Source organism: Podarcis liolepis, assembly GCF_965112155.1.
Source record: "Podarcis liolepis genome assembly, chromosome: 9".
NCBI lineage: Eukaryota > Metazoa > Chordata > Lepidosauria > Squamata > Lacertidae > Podarcis > Podarcis liolepis.
The window spans coordinates 68,490,923-68,513,521 of NC_139564.1; the positions used below are offsets into that span (position 1 = coordinate 68,490,923).

General features: G+C 42.2%; 1 protein-coding gene across 7 annotated transcripts in view; it reads left to right on the plus strand.

Annotated features, from left to right (window-relative positions):
• The window catches only part of SLIT2 (slit guidance ligand 2), a 243,100-nt gene extending 224,492 nt beyond the window's left edge, over positions 1 to 18,608 (plus strand). For 2 of the 7 annotated variants that reach the window (XM_083460427.1, XM_083460426.1), the window contains 9 exons: positions 481 to 574; positions 5,653 to 5,790; positions 5,883 to 6,123; positions 7,545 to 7,675; positions 12,059 to 12,213; positions 13,076 to 13,364; positions 15,329 to 15,540; positions 15,964 to 16,052; positions 16,722 to 18,608. In XM_083460427.1, the coding sequence (XP_083316553.1) occupies positions 481 to 574; positions 5,653 to 5,790; positions 5,883 to 6,123; positions 7,545 to 7,675; positions 12,059 to 12,213; positions 13,076 to 13,364; positions 15,329 to 15,540; positions 15,964 to 16,052; positions 16,722 to 16,814 (1,442 nt within the window). In that variant the 3' untranslated portion in view covers positions 16,815 to 18,608. The remainder of the gene's footprint in view (positions 1 to 480; positions 575 to 5,652; positions 5,791 to 5,882; positions 6,124 to 7,544; positions 7,676 to 12,058; positions 12,214 to 13,075; positions 13,365 to 15,328; positions 15,541 to 15,963; positions 16,053 to 16,721) is intronic. The other 5 variants (XM_083460424.1, XM_083460423.1, XM_083460428.1 and 2 more) reach the window with 3 other exon arrangements.
• Positions 18,609 to 22,599: the final 3,991 nt, after the last annotated feature.

The following is a 22,599-nucleotide window of genomic DNA, read 5'->3' on the forward strand; positions in this document are numbered from 1 at the left end:
AAACATCTTTGTCTCATTAAAATGTGCTGCTGCCTTTGTTAAACCTTCTTAAAACCTCAGCTGTATTATAATATAATGATATTTTAGCCAGTTGATTAGTCTATTAGTAGGATGACCGATCTGCTGTCGACTCTGTGCTACAGGGAACGTTTATTGTCAAACTGTTAATCAACCTCTATGCGTGTCTGCCTGAATTTGCTGGCCTGATTTTTATCGATTGCCCAGAGCAAATCCAACTGTATAAGCAAACGAGTTAAATGGCAGTTTTGCAGACAAAGAGATGTTGCCGAAGAAAAGTCATGAGAAGCGAGATTACAGCGGGAGAAAAAGAGATTATCATTTGCCAAGTATTTTAGCAGCTTATGCGACTGGAGCTGCTTGGCTGTACTAAAAGTTGCTATAGAAATAAATAGTTTTTACACTTTGCTTCCCATGTCCCGTGGTGGTCTCGTAATGGTGATTGGATATACTTTGTTACAGGTGAGCTGTGTGAAGAGAAGCTGGATTTCTGTGCCCAAGACCTGAACCCCTGTCAGCATGACTCCAAGTGCATCCTAACACCCAAAGGATACAAGTAAGCCCTGTATCTTTATAGTCCACTTTGTTTGTGTTTTTAATCGCTGCTTTGTCCTCCTCAATGGCTGTGGGCTTTGTTTTTCCATGGGGGTGAATTGTGCTGTCATTCCTCATTCACGGGAGTTGTGATCACAGAATAATGGCTCAATAGATTTTCCCTTTGGTTTGCATGGAGCCCTGTGTAATAACATGAAGATTCTCTGTCGAGTGACCAGTTTCCTAGCAGTGTGGATTAAGTCCTGACAATGAAGAATTGAGAGTTTTTATGCTCCGTGACAATCCACACAAAATCCTTTTGGTTACTTGGACTAGGAAGTGAATAATTATGCTAAATTAAAGCTGGATTATGAAGCTGTAATTACATGATGGGTTATTAGCAAGACACATTGGAAACCATTATACAATAAGGAGGTTCATCACCAGGAAGGCTAATCTTTAATTAAATGACATCCTTATTATCATTAATTAGTATGCACACTTGAAAAGTGGTTTTTAATGGACTTTAGATGAGTAGATTTCAGGAACCTGTTGTTCTGATCTGCACCTGTTTTATGTACCACGTTGTGTTGTGCCAAAACAGCAGTGGGCCCATTGTGAGTTGTCATTCTAAGCACATTTAGACACCAGTTTCCATTCTACAGTGCCAACTTTAGTTTGTTAATTCAAGCATTTGTGTGAACATAACACCCACCAAGTAGAACTGGTATTTTGATCATCACGGTTCGGTCACGTTTATTTATTCCCTTTCTTCGACCCTTGAGAGGTGGAAGTGGGAAATCAGAAGTCAAGAAACCAGGACAGGCCTGCAAAACTAAGAAACCACCAAGCCAACAAAAGCCCAACAGCCATGTGTGTTAGTTCATATGGGCTTGGCAAGCCTCTTGTTTTAGTTGATTGCCTGGGACTGTAAAAACGAGGAAAGTTAGCCATGCATTGTAGTTTGCCAAATGATTGACAACAGCCTGCATCTGACTTGGTGAGTTGCCAGGTGTGCAGATCTGCACCACTGAGAGAATGGAGGACAGGTGTGTACAAGGTGGTTGCTTTTCTTACAGGGTGGGTAATATTTAGCACAGCTGATAAAACATAGAAGGGGTTTTCACTGAAGAGCAGAAAAGTCATTCAACATTGTTGAAAGCATATTGGTGACTTATCACGTTGCAATTTTTATTCATGACGAATGCAGCCACAGGTATTAGAAACTGAGATATGAAAGCCAGGGGCTAAATGGCACCTTAATCCTAGGTTATGGGCACAACAACAAAATGTCTAGACACACTTTTTTATAACAAGAATATAAAGCTGAAAATGAATGAACTGCAGCCAAAATATTATGTTCATTTTTCACATAGGCTAGTCCTTCCCCTGCCCGACCCCTAATATTCTTATAGGGATTCTCTTCTCCAGTCTTCAGAGCAGCTGGAAGTGGGGAGGCAGGAAAAGGTCCTCCTATCCTTCCACTCTGCAGTTTTGATCTGAAATCTTAGGCGTGGTACTGCGCCCAGAGCTCAGAAACTGCTCAAGCTAATGAAATTCTCTGTTGCAAAATGTGCCTAGAACAATGGTTTTGAACACTCGTGCCAACACTGAAATGCTTAACTCATGAAGGATCTGTGCCAGACTGCAATTCTAACTCCACTTACCTGGGAATAAAGGTAAAGGGAGCCCTGACCATTAGGTCCAGTTGTGACCGACTCTGGGGTTGCGGCGCTCATCTTGCTTTACTGGCCAGCTTCCGGGTCATGTGGCCAGCATGACTAAGCCACTTCTGGTGAACCAGAGCAGTGCACGGAAAGGCCGTTTACCTTCCCGCTGGAGCGGCACCTATTTATCTACTTGCACTTTGACAAGCCTTCGAACTGCTAGGTTGGCAGGAGCTGGAACCGAACAACAGGAGCTCACCCCGTTGCAGGGATTCGTACCTGGGAATAAGCCCCATTAAATTCAGCTGGACTTATTTCTGAGTGGACGTGGTTAGGATTGTGGCCTACGTCGCTGAAATGCTGAGCCAATTCTGGCCATTGTAATTCACAAGTAACTTATAACAGCTTCATGTACTACGGTATGTGCTATTTGAGTAGTGTTACAAATGATGAACAAAAAGCAGTATTCCTAAGAATAGATAAATATTGTAAATCAATTTACGAAACAGGTTCAAATGAAAATTTGCTTTTCCTAGGCATTGTACGTTGTTGCTAGGAATTATGTGCAATTGATTAGCCAATGTTCACTAGAAATGTAAGGCAAGTAACAAAATTAAGAAATATTCTCTATTATTTGGGATAACATTAAATATTACTTTAAGAAGAAAATAGCAATTTATTTGTAATGACAACTGAACCAGATCCACACGCATAAATTGTAGTGCCTTTGTAATCTACAAACCATCTTAGCAGAATTATTCAACTGTACAATATAGTTAATTTTAATATTATTTTTACAACATGTCAAACTTGAGTGGCACTTTGATACACACAGAATATTATTTTTGACATTTTAAATTAAATAACAAACTGGGTGAAAGGTATTTTATGAAATGCCTAGGCAATGTTTGGAACGATAGATATTTAGTACTTGGTTTGGTTTTTGGAGTGGTAAAGATATCCTAGGTATTTTTAGATGACCTGTATGAAAATTTTGCCTGTAACGAACACTTTTCCAGGCAAAAGCAGGAACCTTAATGTGTAATCTAGTCCTACATAAGAATGCAAGAGCTGTTGCTAAGAGAAGTGCAAAATACTTCTTTTAACCCTTCTACTCCGCCCAGTAATTTAGATTTATTGATAATAGACGTGGATTTCCGACCCAATCTATTATTTCCATTGTTGCAATAAATTAATGCCAACATCTCTTCTCTTGCTATACTGCTGGATAATGCTTTGAGCCAGCCTAGAATTGACAGATTGATCTTTCGGAAACATAGGTCAGAATTTTGGTGGTCTGAAGTGGAAGCCTTTCACACCACCTATAGATTGGTACCAGAGATTCAATCTGGGCGGTGATATTTTTCTAGAAAAGGGGGTTCCAGAACTCACCTTCTCCAAGTGTCAGTCCAAAGATTGCCACCTTTCATTGTTGCCCTTGGCGCTTGCCTAAACAGATCTCATCTTCCAAGCAGAAATCTCTTCTAAACATCTCTGAGCCAAGAATGTGGCATAGATCAGCTGAAACTCATGCAACCTCTTGATGCGGTTAAGTTGTTCATAAATTCTATTGGACAGAAGCCAGGTACAGCATCAGAAACATGAGTAAGCTACCGTATTTTTTGCACCATAACACTCACTTTTTTCCTCCTAAAAAGTAAGGGGAAATGTCTGTGCGTGTTATGGAGGGAATGCCTATGGGTGGCATGCCTACGGATTTTCCTCCTCTAAAAACTATGTGCGTGTTATGGTCTGGTGCGTGTTATAGAGCGAAAAATACGGTACATCCTGGGAAGTAATTTGACCTGTGCCTTTGGAGGGGAAAAAATGTCTGGAGGATGCAAGCTGTCTGTAGCAGATCTAATTGTTACATCCTGTTTGTCAGCTGACTAGCAGAATGTGGGACTCTCCTTTTTTAAAATTCTCCAAAGCTGTGCTGCCTCTGCCTAAGTCAGGCTTCCTCAGCTCAGCCTTCCAGATGTTTTGGCCTACAACTCCCATGATCCCTAGCTAGCAGGGCCAGTGGTCAGGGATGCTGGGAATTGTAGTCTCAAAACATCTGGAGGGCCGAGGTTGAGGAAGCCTGGCCTAAGTCTTTGAGAAAGGTTAGACTTATTATTTGAAAATCCATGAAACTGCTTGGGAAACATCACACCTTCACAAGGTTTCTAAAGTAGGTTCCAAGAAATTTGAAAGGGACCCTCATCTCCTAGGGCTCACCTGATTGCTTACCGTATTTTTCGCACCATAGGGCGCACCAGACCATAGGGCGCACCTAGTTTTTAGACGGGGAAATCAATAAAAAAAATCTTTCCCCCCCCCCACAGCCCCAAAGAGCAGCGTACAGGCTGCACACAACCTCTCCGTGCCGGAGGGGTAGTGCTCGACTATGGCACAAGCCAAGGCAGCAAACGGGATGGATCCCACTTGCTGCCTTGGCTTCCTCTTTAGCCCCGTGCAATCTCTCCCTGCCGGGAGAGGCTGTGTGGAGCTAAAGAAGCCATAGCCCCGTGCAGCCTCTCCCTGCCGGAGGGAGGGCACAAGCCTGCATTCGCTCCATAGGACGCACACACATTTCCCCTCAGTTTTTGGAGGGGAAAAACTGTGTCCAATGGAGCGAAAAGTACGGTATATACTATCTACTTAGTCAACCTTGATCAGCACGTTTGGAAATCTTTGGAGGCAGTGAGATGAAGGTGGGGCCTTAGGCAAGCCCTGCTGCCTACTGGCCAGGTAGTTGCTGAACTCTTTTCCATCCTTCCAGAGGAAAGGAATAAAAATTTCAGCAGTTTTTCTCCCTAAACATTTTCTGAAGATCCCATAACCTATGACCTTGATAAAATAAACTTGACGTTACTCATGAAAAAGTGGAGTCAGAACTTTATAGGTAACAGCTAAATCTAGCATCTCATTTTTCATCTTTGTTAGGTGAAAAATGCATTTCTATTCATGCTAATTTGACATGAAATATAATATTAGTTCAGTTGATGTTTTCAAGTTAGCATGTATAAGCTCTGAGCAAAAATATTTGTCTAGATCTCTCCAACTAAGGTTTGTGTATTTGCTAATTTTGAAAAAGTATGTGTGCGGCTCCAGTTGCAAAGAGAGCTGTCAGAATGATTCATGAGAGCCCTCAAGATGTACATTCTGAATATTTGATATAATGTCAGATAATCAGACAAAACAGAAAACAAGGCAAAGCTGACAAACATTAAATTGTGGTCTCTCATGCAAAGCAAGGTCTTCAATCAATATACCAGCTTTCACCACCAAGCTCTAAAATACTTTCTTCAAAGTACAGTACAATACATCTTGAAAACTGAAGATATTTTTTCTTAACAATCATTGTCTTTCCCACTTCGCACCCTTAAACCTCCAGCTTTCTGCTTAGCAGTAAGGAATTGCAATTACCCATGTATTTCCCACTCTGCAGATGCAACTGCACACCAGGCTATATAGGAGATCACTGTGATGTTGACTATGACGACTGCCAAGACAACAAGTGTAAAAATGGAGCGCAGTGTACTGATGCAGTGAATGGTTATACATGCATATGCCCTGAAGGGTACAGGTAAGGGCAATTCAGAAGAGCATGACAAAACATCTGCTATCACTTCTAAAGAATAACTTGTTGGACATAATTGTGTCTTTGTTTGCATATAGTGGACTCTTCTGTGAGTTTTCACCACCAATGGTCTTGCCTCGCACCAGCCCATGTGATAATTATGAGTGTCAAAATGGAGCCCAGTGCATCATCAAAGCCAATGAGCCAAACTGTCAATGTCTGTCAGGTTACCAGGGTGATAAATGCGAAAAGCTGGTCAGCATAAATTTTGTAAATAAAGAATCCTACCTGCAGATTCCTTCAACAAAGATTCACCCCCAGACCAATATCACTCTTCAGGTAAGGCAAGGTGCTATTAAATCCACCGATCATAAAATTCCTAGCATGGCTGGTGGCGGTGGGAATTATGGAACCCATCCCATGTTTCTGACAACATTTAGGACAGGGGTGGGGAAACTGTGGCTTTCTAGATGTTAGTAGACTGTAACTCCCATCATACCTGACAATGGGCTATGACGGCTGGGGCTAATTGGAGCTGGAACCCAAAAGCATGTGCCAAGCCATGGATTCCTCACCCCTTATTTAAGGCATGTAAAGGTAAGGGTAAAAGACCACTGACAGCTAAGTCCAGTGAACGACTCTGGGGTTACAGCGCTCATCTTGTTTTACTGGCCGAGGGAGCCGACGTTTGTCTGCAGACAGTTTTTCCAGGTCATGTGGCCAGCATGACTAAGCCACTTCTGGCAAAACCAAAGCAGCGCATGGAAATGTCGTTTACCTTCCCACTGGAACGGTACCTATTTATCTACTTGCACTTTTTGGCGTGCTTTTGAAGCAACAGGAGCTCACCCCGTCGCGGGGATTCAAGCCACCAACCTTCCAATCGGCAAGCCCTAGGCTCAGTGGTTTAGACCACAGCGCCACCCGCGTCCCTATTTAAGGCATGTGCTTTGCATCATTTGCCACAATGCTGCATTACCATTGTGGGTTAATGAATCCAAGCCACTGCGTAAGAATGACGGTGATGGGTGGGGGAAGGAATGTTTTCGGGAAAGTAGAGACCAGGGCAAGGGGTCTAACCTTTCCCCCATTGATTGTTTCCTCCTTGCAACTACCTCTCTCCAAGCTGCTTTTCCCTAGTTGTGTTTGCCACATCAAGTGCAGTTAACCACCTAGTTTGGGGAGGTTTAGGAGAAAAGCAGCGAGATGCGAGGAACAGCTGTGCTTTTTTAAATGCCATGATTGAATATTCCATGAGTCTGTCTCATGACGCCAGTGTGGTGTAGTGGTTAAGAGCAGTGGACTCGTAATCTGGTGAACCGGGTTCGCTTCCCCGCTCCTCCACATGCAGCTGCTGGGTGACCTTGGGCTTGTCACACTTCTCTGAAGTCTCTCAGCCCCACTCCCCTCACAGAGTGTTTGTTGTGGGGGAGGAAGGGAAAGGAGAATGTTAGCCGCTTTGAGACTCCTTTGGGTAGTGATAAAGCGGGATATCAAATCCAGACTCTTCTTCTTCTCAATGTGATGCATAAAATGCCTCCAAGCAGAACAGCACTAATGGCTCTGGCTCTCAAATGTTACACAAAACTGCCATTTTAATAATAATTGATTACATTAATGAAAATAAATGTTTGATTTTGTTACCTGGGCAACCCAATATTTTTTTAAAAATAACACCTTTTTTCATTTGAAGTAAATATATATTTTTTGAAATTTCTTTCTTTCCCGGTCTTCTAATGAAAACTTTGGTTTGCCACAAGATTGCCACAGATGAGGATAGTGGAATCTTACTGTATAAAGGTGACAGAGACCATATAGCTGTGGAACTGTACCGTGGACGAGTGAGGGTCAGTTATGATACAGGATCATACCCAGCCTCTGCCATTTACAGGTTGGTCTATAAATAATAATTCATTTATATATATATATTGTCTCCATATCTTTCTATTCTTTGAGGTGCCTGGATTTCCACCCACACAATAGCTACTAGCACTAGGGCTGGGCGATACCTGGTTTTCAACATCACAATATATCACCAGCTAAACATTGCAATATACCAATATATCAGGATGTCTGAAATAAGGATGGAACTATGTAGAGGTGAACAGGGTAACATCTCAGCAACCGCTGTTACTTAGGGGTTTAAAACTGCTAAATGATGATATTATCAGATCACCTCATGGTCACTTCCATCAGCAGGCAAGCCAAAATGTATCGCAATAGGACTTTTGGCTTTGGGCTTGGCTACCAAATGGTGATCATTCTGAACAATCCAGGGTACAGCAATGAGTCATAATGAATACATCTGGGAGAATCATCTGGGAGAATATTGAACAAAAATTCAAATTTGATGCATGCCATTATATCATAGAATCATAGAACTGTATAGTTGGAAGGGACTAGTCCAGCCCCCTGCAATTCAGGAAATTCAGCTAAAGTATCCATGGCAGGTGGCCATCCAACCTGATGGCCAATGTGAAATTTAACTCAGAGACAGCATGCTTTTAAAGATTTCTGGAGAATATATTAATGTTCTATGCAGTTTTAAGGACAAATTTAAAATTTATGAAAGCATTAGGTTTATTTTTTTTTTAAAAAAATATGTTTTTGCATATGATTAACAATGTAATCTATTTTCAACTAATTTAAGCAATTTACTAGTGTCAAGTTGCATCTGCTTCCCTACTCAGGGCCAAGTGCAATTCTACATATGCGTAAGCCCCACGAAGCTCAACTAAAATCTGCTACTAGTCCCTGTTTTTCAGGGAGGGAAAGAGCATAAGTGGTGGGGCAAAGGAAACTGGTTGAAGAAGAATTCTCTGTGTTCACTTCCATGGCTCTGTCATTCCTCTCTCACATACACACAACTCCTGAGGGTAATAAAGAACCCAGGGCAATGTCTTCTCCTCCTGCTGGGGATGAGGGTTGGGTAGAGGACAGGGTACGGCAGGGGCTAAAGCCAGTTGTGATTCGAGGACCCGACCCCCACTTGGGAATAAAGACACGTGGACACAGTATATTAGGTTAATGGGCTAGAAAAAGGCCACAACTTTATTGATTACAGCATGTGAGAAGGTATTGGCTTAGGCATTGGACCACAGAAAATTTGACTCCACCCACTCGGAGAGGGGTGAGTCTGATGAGGGGTTAACCACCAGTAGGGGGAGCCTGTTGATGCAAATACAACTATAAGCTCTCCCCTGATGTCACCGAGGGTCGTACCATGGCCCCCCACCACACAGGCATCGGACAGGATCCACGACCGCCGGATTCCTTTAACGGAATACCCATAAGTGAAGGGGTAGGCGATGGCCACACCTTGCCCTTCCATACACCAACAACGCATTTGAGCGGCTAAACCACACCCCTGCAGTGTCACCCGATTCGATGCCCAACTGGGAGGCATGGCGCGCCAGCGATGATGACAGGGCGGGGGGCAGGATGCCCCCTGCGTGACATGAGAATTGGCTCCTGCTCACAATCCCTCCCCTCCGGAAGGAGGAGAGGCTTTGCAGCAAAAGGTTATGGGGGCATACATAGTCTGCATCCAGGGGCTAAAGCTAGTTTTCTACCACCACCAATGCCTGTCGAATAATTCCTCTCAAATGGAAAACTGGAATTAAAAGACTAAAGCCGTTCAGTACAGTTGTTTTGCAATAATATCAAAGGACCCAGATGTCAGTCGATTGCTAAGAAATTTTTATGTAGTCCAAAGAAAAATTATCCCTGTAAAATTCTGCATTTTCGATATAATAAAAGCTGGCTTTTAATATTCCTTGAAAGGATTTTGAAATATTCTGTTCCTTTTTACCATGCTTTTCTTATAGTACCATAATTTGTGTAACCAATATGTTCTTTTTCCACATGCATACATTTAATCATGTTGAATAAAAACAGGATTACTGTGGACAAAAGTACTGACATTAAACATTAAAGCACAAAAGGGAATAAAGATATACTTAAGTGTATTTTTCCCCCTTGTTTGAAAACTTAGAAGAGATTGAAACTAGATCCTTGTATTTGAGGAACTGGAAAGACTCGGGGATTATTGCTCTTGGATTTATATTTTAGTTTCTGCTTTTGCCAGCTATTTTCTGGGAAGCAATGTGCAACCAAAGCTCTGCATTATTTCCATCTTGATGCATTCCAGCTTCCTTAATCCATCACAGCCATCTATAGTCTTTTTCTCCTCCTAGTCAACTTTGAAAGTCAAATGTGATGCTCCTCAAGCCTTATTATCCGTCTTCCATAGAAGAACTAGGATCCATAGACTGAGGTTCCCATGTGAGAATTGGAACTCCTTTAGTCCTCCTACCGTCCCCATGCTGCTCTCAAAATAATTCAAAGTACTGCACTGGGAAGCAGCTTTTGATGCAGCACAGTCTGCAGTTGGAGACGGATGCTGGGCAAAACCCTTCTGTGTGCATCAATGTGTTTCCAGTACGTTTCCGAGCACAATTCAAAGTGTTGGTGCTGACCTTTAAAGCCCTAAACTGCCACGGTCCAGTATACCTGAAGGAGCGTCTCCATCCCCATCGTTCTGCCCGGACACTGAGGTCCAGCGCCGAGGGCCTTCTGGCGGTTCCCTCATTGCGAGAAGCAAAGCTACAGGGAACCAGGCAGAGGGCCTTCTCGGTAGTGGCGCCCGCCCTGTGGAACGCTCTTCCAGCAGATGTCAAAGCGATAAACAACTACCTGACATTCAGAAGACATCTTAAGGCAGCCCTGTTCAGGGAAGTTTTTAACGTGTGATATTTTATTGTATCTTTGGTTTTTATGGAAGCTGCCCAGAGTGGCTGGGGAGGCCCAGCCAGATGGGCGGGGTATAAATAATAAATTATTATTATTATTATTATTATTATTTGACTTTGTGTGCAGGTTTGTTTTGGATCCCACTCAAATGTTTTAGAGCTTCCAAAAGATTTTAAGGTTCTTATAGCACTGAGTTATGATAGCCTCTCCAGTCCCTTCCATGAATTGGGTATTTATTCACACAAACACTGTGACATGGAATGGCTCTGTCTATGGAGAAGAGCAGCAGCCCCTGCATGGCGTTGCCAGATGTGACAATTTGGTTCAGAGGAGCAGCAGGGGGGAGATGCAAGAGCAGGGGTCAGCAATCTTTTCCAGCCATGGGCTGGTCCACCATCCCTCAGAGCATGTGGTGGGCTGGACTATATTCCATTGGTTGCAATAGCTCAAAGGTGAAGGCGCAAACACACTTGTTTACAAACACCTGGTCTTTTCTCAAAATGCCTGGGGCTCTGCCCTTTATTTCTTGTCTCTACAGTGGTGCCCCGCAAGACGAATGCCTCGCAAGACGGAAAACTCGCTAGACGAAAGAGTTTTCCGTTTGGAGGTGCTTTGCAAAACAAATTTCCTATGGGCTTGCTTCGCAAGACGACAATGTCTTGCGAGTTCCTGCTGGTTTTTTCCCCTTCCCCCCCTTTTTCTAAGCTGCTAAGCCGCTTATCAGCTGATCCGATCAGCAGATAAGCCACTAAAAGCCGCTAATAGCGCTAATCCGCTAATCCGTTAATGGGCTTGCTTCGCAAGACGAAAAAACCGCTAGACGAAGAGAATCACAGAACGGATTCTTTTCGTCTTGCGAGGCACCACTGTACTCAGATTCTTGTCCTCTCTTGTGATAATTGGGAGGGACAGGGCATGGTCTGCTAGGGGAATTCTGAAGATTTATATTGGCCAAGTGACGACCGAGTATCAGCTGGGCCTGTATTTAAATGTGGTCTTTAAGAATTTCAGGCCTGCATACAAGAAGCTGCCATGCTCTGAATGTGGTGGAAGAAAGGTGTAAAGCAAAACTTATTGGTTTCTGGGTTGCCCTATAATATGTATGTTTTTGAAGTAACATGGCGTTGGCATATTCCTTTAAACGATAAAAAGGTCAAGGGTTACGGCTGCAAACAGTCTGTTTTGGGTGACTTTAATTGCCTGTTGACTTTCTCGTCTGTATGTTCAAGTCAGCCAGGAAAGTGCAATTCTCTGGGATGCCGACAGCTCATGATACCTGAACATTTAGAGAATCTTGCCTAGAATCTACAACTGTTCTCTGCAAAAACTGTAGCACACAACTGAAGACAGCCGACAGCTCGAAGTTGTTTGAGTTCACTACGTTATGCATAACCAGGAAAATGGTCTTGGTCTATTCCTTGTAATTTTCTGAATACTGAATGTCTGGCTATTCATCTATACTGTGCTAAGGAAGAACATTCAATGTCTCGGATATTTAAAATATCCTTTATTCTTCTTCCAGTGTTGAGACAATCAATGATGGAAACTTCCATATAGTTGAGTTACTGGCCATGGATCAGATTCTGTCTTTGTCTGTTGATGGAGGAAGTCCCAAAATCATCAGCAACTTATCTAAACAATCCACTTTGAATTTTGACTCCCCGCTCTATGTAGGAGGTAAGGAAACAGTGTGTACAGTGTTTCTATTGTGAGTATAAATAGCATATATAGTCTGGGGAAATGCAAATTATATATATTAGTTAATACTGTACACCAACTGAAGCAATATTTATGACAATTTCTGGTTTTACAGGTGTGCATTTTCTAAGCCAGCCTCATTACAGAAATGTTAGCTGTGCCGTGGGACAAATCAGACCCTTCTGAATCAAACAGTGGCTGTGTATACATTACTGACTTAAAACACAGTGAGGTCATTTGCCCTGATGTGTTTCAAATCACATTTGCATGTCACTGTACACATCAGTGCAATTGGTTGTTTTTCCACCCAGCTGACTTTCCACACCAGTGTGCAAAGAGTATGTCCTGCAATTCTCAAATCGGATTGGTTCTGGTTTTGTGGGGAATGCGTCATAATGTAGTATTTCTCAAGAACCTACAGGATAAATGTGGATTGTAGCTAACACCACGTGTATACAGCTTCAAAAACCAAATGTAGGCGTGCATAGGATGCAGTGTAAACAGGAATGTGTACATAGCCTGTGAGTCTGGCTGCATTCAGATCCACATGGCACTACCTTCGGGTGAAATGTTATCCCATCTACATTGCAGGCATTTAACTGCAGTATGTACTTGACACTAGGACATCTAAGTCTGCCTCCACATTATTCATTCAGTCAACATAGCTCTGTAGAGATGTGGTGACTGAAAATGTTGTTTTGTAACGGTGAGGAAATTATCTGGATATCTCAATGTACCCATAGCTAATCACAGTTAGGTTTTTAAATAGCAGTGGTGATCTTCAAGTAATTATGAAAATTCATTTCATAGGTAACAAGTTGATGGCTTATTTGTTTTCCAGGCATGCCTATGAAGAACAATGTTGCTGCCCTGCGCCAGTCTCCAGGTCAAAATGGCACCAGTTTTCATGGCTGCATCCGTAATCTATACATCAATAGTGAACTGCAGGACTTTAGGAATGTCCCACTGCAAGTTGGAATTTTGCCAGGCTGCGAACCTTGTCATAAGAAAATGTGTGTCCATGGGACCTGCCATGTGACTAGCCAGTCAGGCTTTGCTTGTGAATGTGATGGAGGATGGACTGGCCTACTCTGTGATCAGCAAGCCAATGATCCTTGCTTAGGAAATAAGTAAGTCCTTGTTCAAGTCCCTTTCTAATATTTTACATGTATTTTACATGTATTTACAGTGGAGTAGGGTAGGCTTTAAAAAGTAGTAGCACACTTGAAAGTCTCCATTTCTGGGGTGGGGTGTGGGTGGGTGCGCAGAATATAATTGCCCACCTTTTTTTTAATAATAATAATATCTTTATTGTCATTGCCCCCTCTCGGGGACAACGAAATTACTTTGGACCACATCTTACCTATTTTGCTGATTAGCAAATTAATACACTGATCAAAAGTTGTTGAATGCCATCGTTCAACAACCAGCAGGCTGCTACTGGATCACATGCCATCTTTAGACCACCTTTCTATATTCTTCCCTTGCAAATTTAGTTTCCTCATTATTTCTAGACAACATTACAAGAGGAGATTGTAGCTTAAAAAATGAATAAAATGTCATCATTCCATTCTCTTGAGTTTTTAACACCTCTCTAAAATCTTATTTTGATGATTGAAAAAGGACCATTGGTTTGTAATTGCTATGAACTATGAACAGCTCTCAAGCATTGCTCCCGATGCAAATAGCAGCTTCAAGGGATCAATTTTCATCCGTATCGCAGCAGGGGAGGAAAGAGCTAGTTGCTCCTCCCCATCCTCTATGATCTTAATGATTATCAGCCCCACCCCAAAGCAGTGCTCTCTGAATTTTTCAGAACATCCACATTAAATGTGAAGGTGCATTTAACATCCCATCCAGTTTGTCTCAGGGATTTTATACAGTTGTACATTGTTTTGCGACTGGGATCCGTTCCGGAGCCCCAGCCGCTAGCCAAAAAGGACGCAGGGCAAAGCGCCGCATCTGCGCACACATGCAGAACGGTTTGCGCTTCTGCACATGCGCAATTGGCAAACCCAGAAGTAAACCGTTCCGGTACTTCGCCGGAATGGATGCTAGACAAGGCGGACTTTTATGGAGGTATTACAGCATCATGCAAGCATTCAGGTAGCAATTCACTCATCAGTGCTAAAGAAAAGAAAAACGACTTTGTTTATGTCTACCTTCTGATTGCTAAGTTTTATCTTAAATCTCAATGCCATGTTCTCTTTGGTCAAAGTCCAAAAGGGCTTTCTCAATTGTTGAATTCCATGGGGATGGGGTGAAAAGAGCCCAACAGGCAGGGCTGGCTCAAGACATTCTGGCACCCGAGGCAGACCACAAAACACCTCCCTCCCACCAGGGAAGAAGGGCTGAGTGAAGTTCTACATTGGATCAAGGGTGGGAATGGACCAGCAGTGTCTCCCATTCACCAAGAGGCTGCTATAGAGGTGGTTGGGTGGCACTGCCAAGGTGGAGGCAGATCCAGCCTTCAAGGAGCATACCACTGTGGAAGCAGCGGGCAATTCATTCCTTGGAGGGCGGATTTGCTGCCCCTATGCATCAGGCTGCCTGAGGCGGTTGCCTCACCTTGCCTTATGGGTGGGCCAGCCCTGATTACAGGTAAGCCATGTCTTCTTCTTCTTTCTCTTCTTCTTCCTCTTGTTGATCATTAATAGCTCGTATCAACCTCAGTCATTTTAAGCCAGATTATGCATTCCTTGCCCACACAGTCTCTAACGCTTAAAGGGGGGGGGGAGGGCAGGGATCTTGAGGAATGCAGAATTTGGCACCTGTGACACCTTGCTCAGGTCTTCCATAACACATCTACAGTGGCAATATTCCAGTACTAACAAAACAAACGGGCTACCTTCTTCCGTATCGTTGCACTAACCTTGCGTACCAATTAGCACAGGCCAAACGGCTTCGCTCCATGTCGTACTGACATGTAGTGCGTTCTAAAAAGGAAGGGGAAGTAAAAACCCTATAAGCCATTTCCTTTTTGAGCACAGTCCAAAGTTTTTTTGTTTTGTTTTACAGTTAATGTCGCTTAGCCTTGGATTGGAATGAATACAGTAATTTATTTTTATTCTCTTGGGCTTGTCTCCCCCTGTAGATGTGTGCATGGTAGCTGCTTGCCAATCAATGCGTTTTCATACAGTTGTAAATGCCTGCAGGGACGTGCCGGTGTCCTCTGTGATGAGGATGAAGAACTGCCTAACCCCTGCCAGTCCATCCGATGTAAACACGGTAAATGCAGGCTTTCAGGCCATGGGAAACCGTATTGCGAGTGCAGCAGCGGATACACTGGGGACAGCTGCGATAAAGGTAGATAACCAGTTTGTCACAGTTTCACATAAGAGGGAAAATATTCGTTTTATTGTCGAAACATAATAAAGATGGAGAAAAACAAACAAACCCCAGTCTTGCACACATGGCAGTACATTTTTCTTTGGGCTTCTTTTTTATTATTTCTTCCCCCCTTTATCCCACCCTAAGCTCTACAGAGCTTCTCTCAGTGAAAAAGGAATATTTTTTTTAATATAATAATGAAGAGGATTTTTTTTTAATATTAAAAATGATCTTTGAATTTAATATTAGCACTTGGAAGATTTTTCCCCCCATCAAGTATTTTGCTGTGAAAACTTTTTTCTTTGTTCAGAAGCGACTTTTTACTATATTTGAACTGCCACCTTTTACCTGCTATATCTTTCTGTATTTATTGTTTCTCTGCCTTCTGCAACTGCGAAGCCAAATCCAATGATTCTGCTCCTAGTTTTATCACAAACTCTACTTTTGACCTCTCATCTTCAACTGATTTATCACAGCGAATTATACAGGTGAGATGGATAAAAACAGGATATTTTCCCCTCCACTGTCATCTTGTTCTTTTCTTTCCTTGTCTATCAAGGCTCTTTCACTTTTCTCTCTCTCCACCCTCCCCCCAACTTTTTTTCTTCAGCTGACATATATTTATTTTGTACTTTGCATCAATGTGACTAGAATAGAATATGGGGTTTGGGTTTTTAACCCAGATGTCTCCTATTTAAACTGTTTTTATGTCCCAGTAATTTATGAAGTTAGTGGAATGTAGCTTCTATTAAATAACAGATTGAATAATATTTAACTCAAGGTCTAATAAATGAAATTGCATGCTGTCTCAAGTACTTCCCAACAGTAAAAGAAACCAGCTGGTCGTGCTGTTAGGAATAGATGATGTGTATTTTTGTAATAAAGGGAAAAGAATTAAATTTCCAATTTTCTTGTCATTGTAATAGCAGCGTATTTATGGCTTTAGGAATAAATCACCACTAAAGAATAAGCGAATCTGGAAAAAAAAAGCGCAATCTGCTTTTTTAATCCTGTGTACCAGAACCTTTATTTTTCCAAGATAAAAGTAATGTAAACAAGAGTCTATATTTAGACGCATTTCATCTTCTTAGTAGATGCCAACGATTGATATCATTGCATGGTGTGTCATCTGGGGGCTGCTCTTTTTCACGTTGCAGAAATCTCTTGTCGAGGGGAACGAGTCAGAGATTACTTCCAAAAGCAGCAAGGTTATGCCGCGTGCCAGACGACCAAGAAGGTATCGAGACTAGAATGCAGAGGAGGCTGTTCGAATGGGCAGTGCTGCGGGCCATTGAGGAGCAAGAGGCGGAAATATTCTTTTGAATGCACTGACGGGTCTTCATTTGTGGATGAGGTCGAGAAGGTGGTGAAGTGCAGCTGTACAGCGTGCCCCTCCTAAACATGCCCTTTTTCGCTCCACTTTTGTCTTTTTTTTTAAATGTTGTATACTTATTGACCGTGTCTTGGGACTAATTAATGCTTCATAGTGGAAATATTTGAAATATATTGTAAAATACAGAACAGACTTATTTTTATTATGAGAATAAAGACTTTTTTCTTCAACTGCAACAAAACAAAAATTAAGTGCTTGAACTGAGACTTCTTGTACCCAATAAAAATACCTGGTAACATTTCAACAGTGATGGAAAAACTTAACAACTTTTAACATCAGCCCTTCTTTGTAACATTCTGAAGATAAACAGGCACTTTGCTCAAGTGACTTTCAACCCTACAATCTTATTGATGAAAAATCAACCCCGGAGTCTGAGGCTTTGCTTTCTTTTTTTACTTCCTTAACTAGTTTTTCGTTGTCGTCGTTTTTGGTTTTACTCTCTCGACAAGATCATATCAAACTCTTCCAGGGCGTGCAATGAAAAGGCACAAGGCGAACAGAAATCCTTTTGCGCAGATTTATGTACACGTTTTGTACGGCATAAAATAATCAAGTCGGGAAAATGAAACATCTTGCCTCCTTAACAGAAGAGAATTCACCATAACCCTAAAATCTCCTGGTATATTCTTTTATGTCGGCATGTTAGCAAAAGAAGAAATTGAATGAGTGTTTATCTACTCTCTTCCAGTATTAATTTTTTTTGTAATATAAATGTTAAGGGGAGGATAAAAAATAGATTATTGTTGGGAAAATTAGGTATAATATGGAGTTTTGTTTTTATGAGTTCTGAGCAACTCTATACAGTATTCGGTTTATTGAGAAATATTTATTGTATCAAAGTACACTGTACTTAACATTTAGGCCACCCCTTTTACTGTTTTTTTTTTCAATGCTTTAATATATATTAATTTATATTTGTCCTGATATTTTTGTACTTCCTGTTGCTGTTGGGGTTTTGTTTTGTTTTTTTAAAAAAAGAAGACTTAATCAGGATAGTTGCAATAGGACTAACATGGCATGTTCTCACGGGGTAAATAGATTTGGTCTGGGTTTGTTTTTTTCTCCTTGGCAACCTATCATCTGCCTGGTGTCACTGAAAGAACTGGACGGCAGAAGCAACAACAGGTTGTAGTTTTCATGATAGCAGGAGCATCTCTCAAGTCCTTGTAACGAGTGAGGGGTGAAAGAGTCTTTACAGTAGATGGCAAATGTATGGAACTGAGCATTTCCCTGATATACATTGCTTTGCAGAAAATGAAATGATGTGTAGAAACTTGACACTAGAAAAGTAGACCTTTACAAACTAATATTCCCTTGGAGTATCCTTCCCTTTAAAATTAAAAAAAGAGGCTGTATTACCAAGAACTGTGACTTTTCCCAAATATTAAAACTACTTTACTTGTCCTAATGTTTCCCTTTGTTAACATTTTTTGCTGCTAAATCACAATATAGAATTGGTAATAATTCTTCATAGTTGGTTGTATTCTTTTTTTCCAGTAAATCTCGGGGTACCCCGTAATGGGGCTGTTTTTTTCAATTTTTTAAAAAGAAAAAGTTAGATGTACATGTGTAATACGGTGTTTCTTTGTCTTATTTGGACTGATATCAGTACCTTTACTGATGTTTGTAAATTAAACAGATATTTACTTCAGTGCTAGCTTTTGCTTGTATTCTTCTAAGAAGTTTAACTTGCTCAGCGGCCTATAATTAAACTCCAGTAGCATAACAAGAGTCATTTTAAAAAGCTATCCCAATCAAAAACATGACCCAGGGAATATATTGCTGTCAAGCTAAAGGCAGAACCTCCATGCTTGTCTTGTAGATTCAGAACTATTTTACAGTGTTATCTCCAAACAGTCACATAGTTGATTCTCAGGATACTTTTCTAAATATTAATCTAAATTTCTCCTGAGAAAGAACTGCATACACCATGCATTGAAATTTCATATTTGACTAGTTCTATTCACATGTTCCGGATGCAAGTGGGGCTGTGGTTTAAACCACAGAGCCCAGGGCTTGCCTAATCGTAAGGTCAGCAGTTTGAATCCCCATGACGGAGTGAACTCCTGTTGCTCGGTCCCAGCTCCTGCCAACTTAGCAGTTCGAAATCACGTCCAAGTGCAAGTAGATAAATAGGTACCACTCTGGCGGGAAGGTGAATGGCGTTTCCATGTGCTGCTCTGGTTCGCTAGAAGCAGCTTTGTCATGCTGGCCACATGACCCGGAAAAACTGTCTGCGGACAAACGCCGGCTCCCTCGGCCAGTAAAGTGAGATGAGCGCCACAACCCCAGAGTCATTCATGACTGGACTTAACTGTCGGGGGTTCCTTTACCTTTACCTATACACAGGTTGCTTGCTCACCTCTGCATCTTTCATCTCCATTCATTGTCCCAGTTTTCATTCTCCTTTCAGCCCTTGTTGTCTCTTCTTTTCATTTTTTGGGATCACACCCACTCCAAAGTGCAAACAGTTATTTTTCTAGCCGCTACCCTGTCCTGCTGTGGGACGAGGGTGGCGCTGTGGGTTAAACCACAGAGCCTAGGACTTGCCGATCAGAAGGTCGGCGGTTTGAATCCCCGTGACGGGGTGAGCTCCCGTTGCTCGGTCCTTGCTCCTGCCAACCTAGCAGTTTGAAAGCATGTCAAAGTGCAAGTAGATAAATAGGTACCGCTCCGGCGGGAAGGTAAACGGCATTTCCGTGCACTGCTCTGGTTCGCAAGAAGCGGCTTAGTCATGCTGGCCACATGACCCGGAAGCTGTACGCCGGCTCCCTCGGCCAATAAAGCGAGATGAGCGCTGCAACCCCAGAGTCAGCCACAACTGGACCTAAAGGTCTGGGGTCCCTTTACCTTTACCTTTACCCTGCCCTGCTTCCCATGCATTTGACCCTCAGGCCCCTGTGTCCTCCTTCCCTATGTCGTTCTGCCTGCCCTACCTCTCTGGTATTGGGGCAGCTCATCCTCAACAACCGCCACCGTGAAGTCTGATGATGTTTACACCAGTTAAGAGTATAAAACACCCCTTTCTCCTTAGCAAGAAACTATCACTGAAATGGGGGATCGTGAAATCATATTATGGTGTCACGTGAACAAAGTCTGTTTAAGAAATACCAACTGAAGAACAATTCATGAATGCAAACAAAGCAGATTTAACCCTTTACAACAGCTCCCCACCAAGTTGCTGGGCAAAACACACAGGTGCCATACTTGCAAGTTCAAAAGCACATCACCTGCCTCCTGTCACCTGCCTCCTTCATACTTCATCAGGAAAGCTACTAAAAGTGGTTCTGGGGACTACGTAATTCCTGCTCAGTTGCTAAGCCTGTCTCAGAAGGACCATTTCAGCTCTTCCTGGCATGTGCTTTAAAACACGTGTGTTGGAGACATTTGAGGAGAGAGAGAGACTGTATATGGGGGTCGATAAGCTATGGTAGTCCTCAGAGCCAAGATGAGTGAGCTGGAATGCTTGGGGGGTTTTTTTATCACAAGGAAACATAGATGTAGTGGTCAGAATGGAACCCTGGCAGAATGGAGAGAAACAATGGGATATGGTCCGGGCCGGATTTAGGTTTGATGAGGCCCTAAGCTACTGAAGGTAATGGGGCCCTTTATATGTCCAACTGTCCTTTGTCAACAACAAATTGTCGCTGTTTTCTGTGTTGAATATATGTCATATGGTAATTTACGGACCTAAAGCCATTTCCACATGTTGCCATGCTACCAGTCCATGCAGAATGTAGGCACCCCACATATAGAAATGAGCAAACCAGTGTTATTTTAGGGAGCAGGCTAGCATTAGCATTGAGAGCCAGTGTGGTGTAGTGGTTAAGAGTGGTAGTCTCGTAATCTGAGGAATCAGGTTCGCGTCTCCGCTCCTCCACATGCAGCTGCTGGGTGACCTTGGGCCAGTCATACTTCTTTGAAGTCTCCCAGCCGCACTCACCTCACAGAGTGTTTGTTGTGGGGGAGGAAGGGAAAGGAGAATGTTAGCCGCTTTGAGACTCCTTAAAGGGAGTGAAAGGCGGGATATCAAATCCAAACTCCTCCTCCTCCTCCTCCTCTTCTTCTTCTTCTTCTTCTTCTTCTTCTTCTTCTTTATTACTTACATCATAGGAGCCTACATAACACAATACACTGTTGCTGTATGTAGGTTTTATTTCATTTGTTTTTTATCTTATATTTTGGAAATGCACATCCAGATTTTTTCCTTTAAATTTTTTTGGGCCCCCCAAGAGAGTGGGGCCCTAAGCTATAGCTTGTTTAGCTTATACAGTGGTACCTCGGGTTACATACACTTCAGATTACATATGCTTCAGGTTACAAACTCCGCTAACCCAAAAATAGTACCTTGGGTTAAGAACTTTGCTTCAGGATGAGAACAGAAATCGTGCTCTGGTGGCGCGGCAGCAGCAGGAGGCCCCATTAGCTAAAGTGGTGCTTCAGGTTAAGAACAGTTTCAGGTTAAGAACAGACCTCTGGAACGAATTAAGTACTTAACCCGAGGTACCACTGTACGTAAATCCGGCACTGGATATGGTTGTCTACAGGAAAGGGTGTACTGTAAGTATTGTCACTCTGTACATCAAAGAGAACAATCGATAAATTCCAAAAGGGGCAGACTCTTGTGTAAGATCGCTGTGAGTGTCAGTACCAGACCTCAAAGAATAATTTAGTACTGGGGATGCAGTACCACCCCCAAGCGATCTTAAGGTGGAAAATGAAATTAAGCAGAGGGTGAAATGGCATAGTAATGGGTGACTTCTTGCCCTCACACAGACTGGGTAAATGTGTGTTCCGCTGACAACAAAGAGGTAGCATTTCTAGATGTCCTTCATGATGGTACAACACCACCCTTCTTAGGAGCCATCAGAGGGGAGATGACCATGGCCTTAATCCTAAATGATGCCCGTAAACTCATGTAAGATGTAAGTATTGCTGAACCTATTAGGAACAGTAACCACAGTGCTATCAGATTTAACATATCATTGCCAAAAAAAAAAAAAAGCTTCAAAAGAGAAAACTTCTAAAGAAAGAGACAAATTTCTCCATAATGCTTTGGGACAAATCAATAATAGCTCAGCTATAATGTATACTGCAGATTGGGAAAGGTACCGTGAGCGTCAAGAGAATTGTTCGCAACTGAAACATTTGAGTTTTCAGGGAACATAGTTTCCAAATTTTGATGGTAGTTATTAATTAGATTATTTGCATTCAGCCTCTGCAGTATCTTGTAGCTGTTAGGTAAAATTATACTGATATTTGTGATTTGGCCCGATTTAATTACTTATTTAAAACATTGGCATAATAGCACATTATGTGTGCTGAATATGATAATGAATTTGGGCAAAGCCTGCCTACTGGAATGTCAAGGTATTCATCTTTAATTCATAATTTGGAGAAATTATAGTGAATATTGGTTAAAATGAATGTTGCCATGGAGTCTGGAGAGGAAGGGTGTTCCTTAAGTAGTCTCCACACAAAATGGAGAAGTCCATTCTGGGCTTCACCTGAAACCAAAGCCATGTGTTGATCATATTGGCAAGATCGTATTCTTCAGTTTAGCCAATTCTACAGCAAGCATAGAGCTTTTTTCTCACAAAAGAGTGAACAAGCTTTGGAGCAAGGAAGCACAATACCAAAGC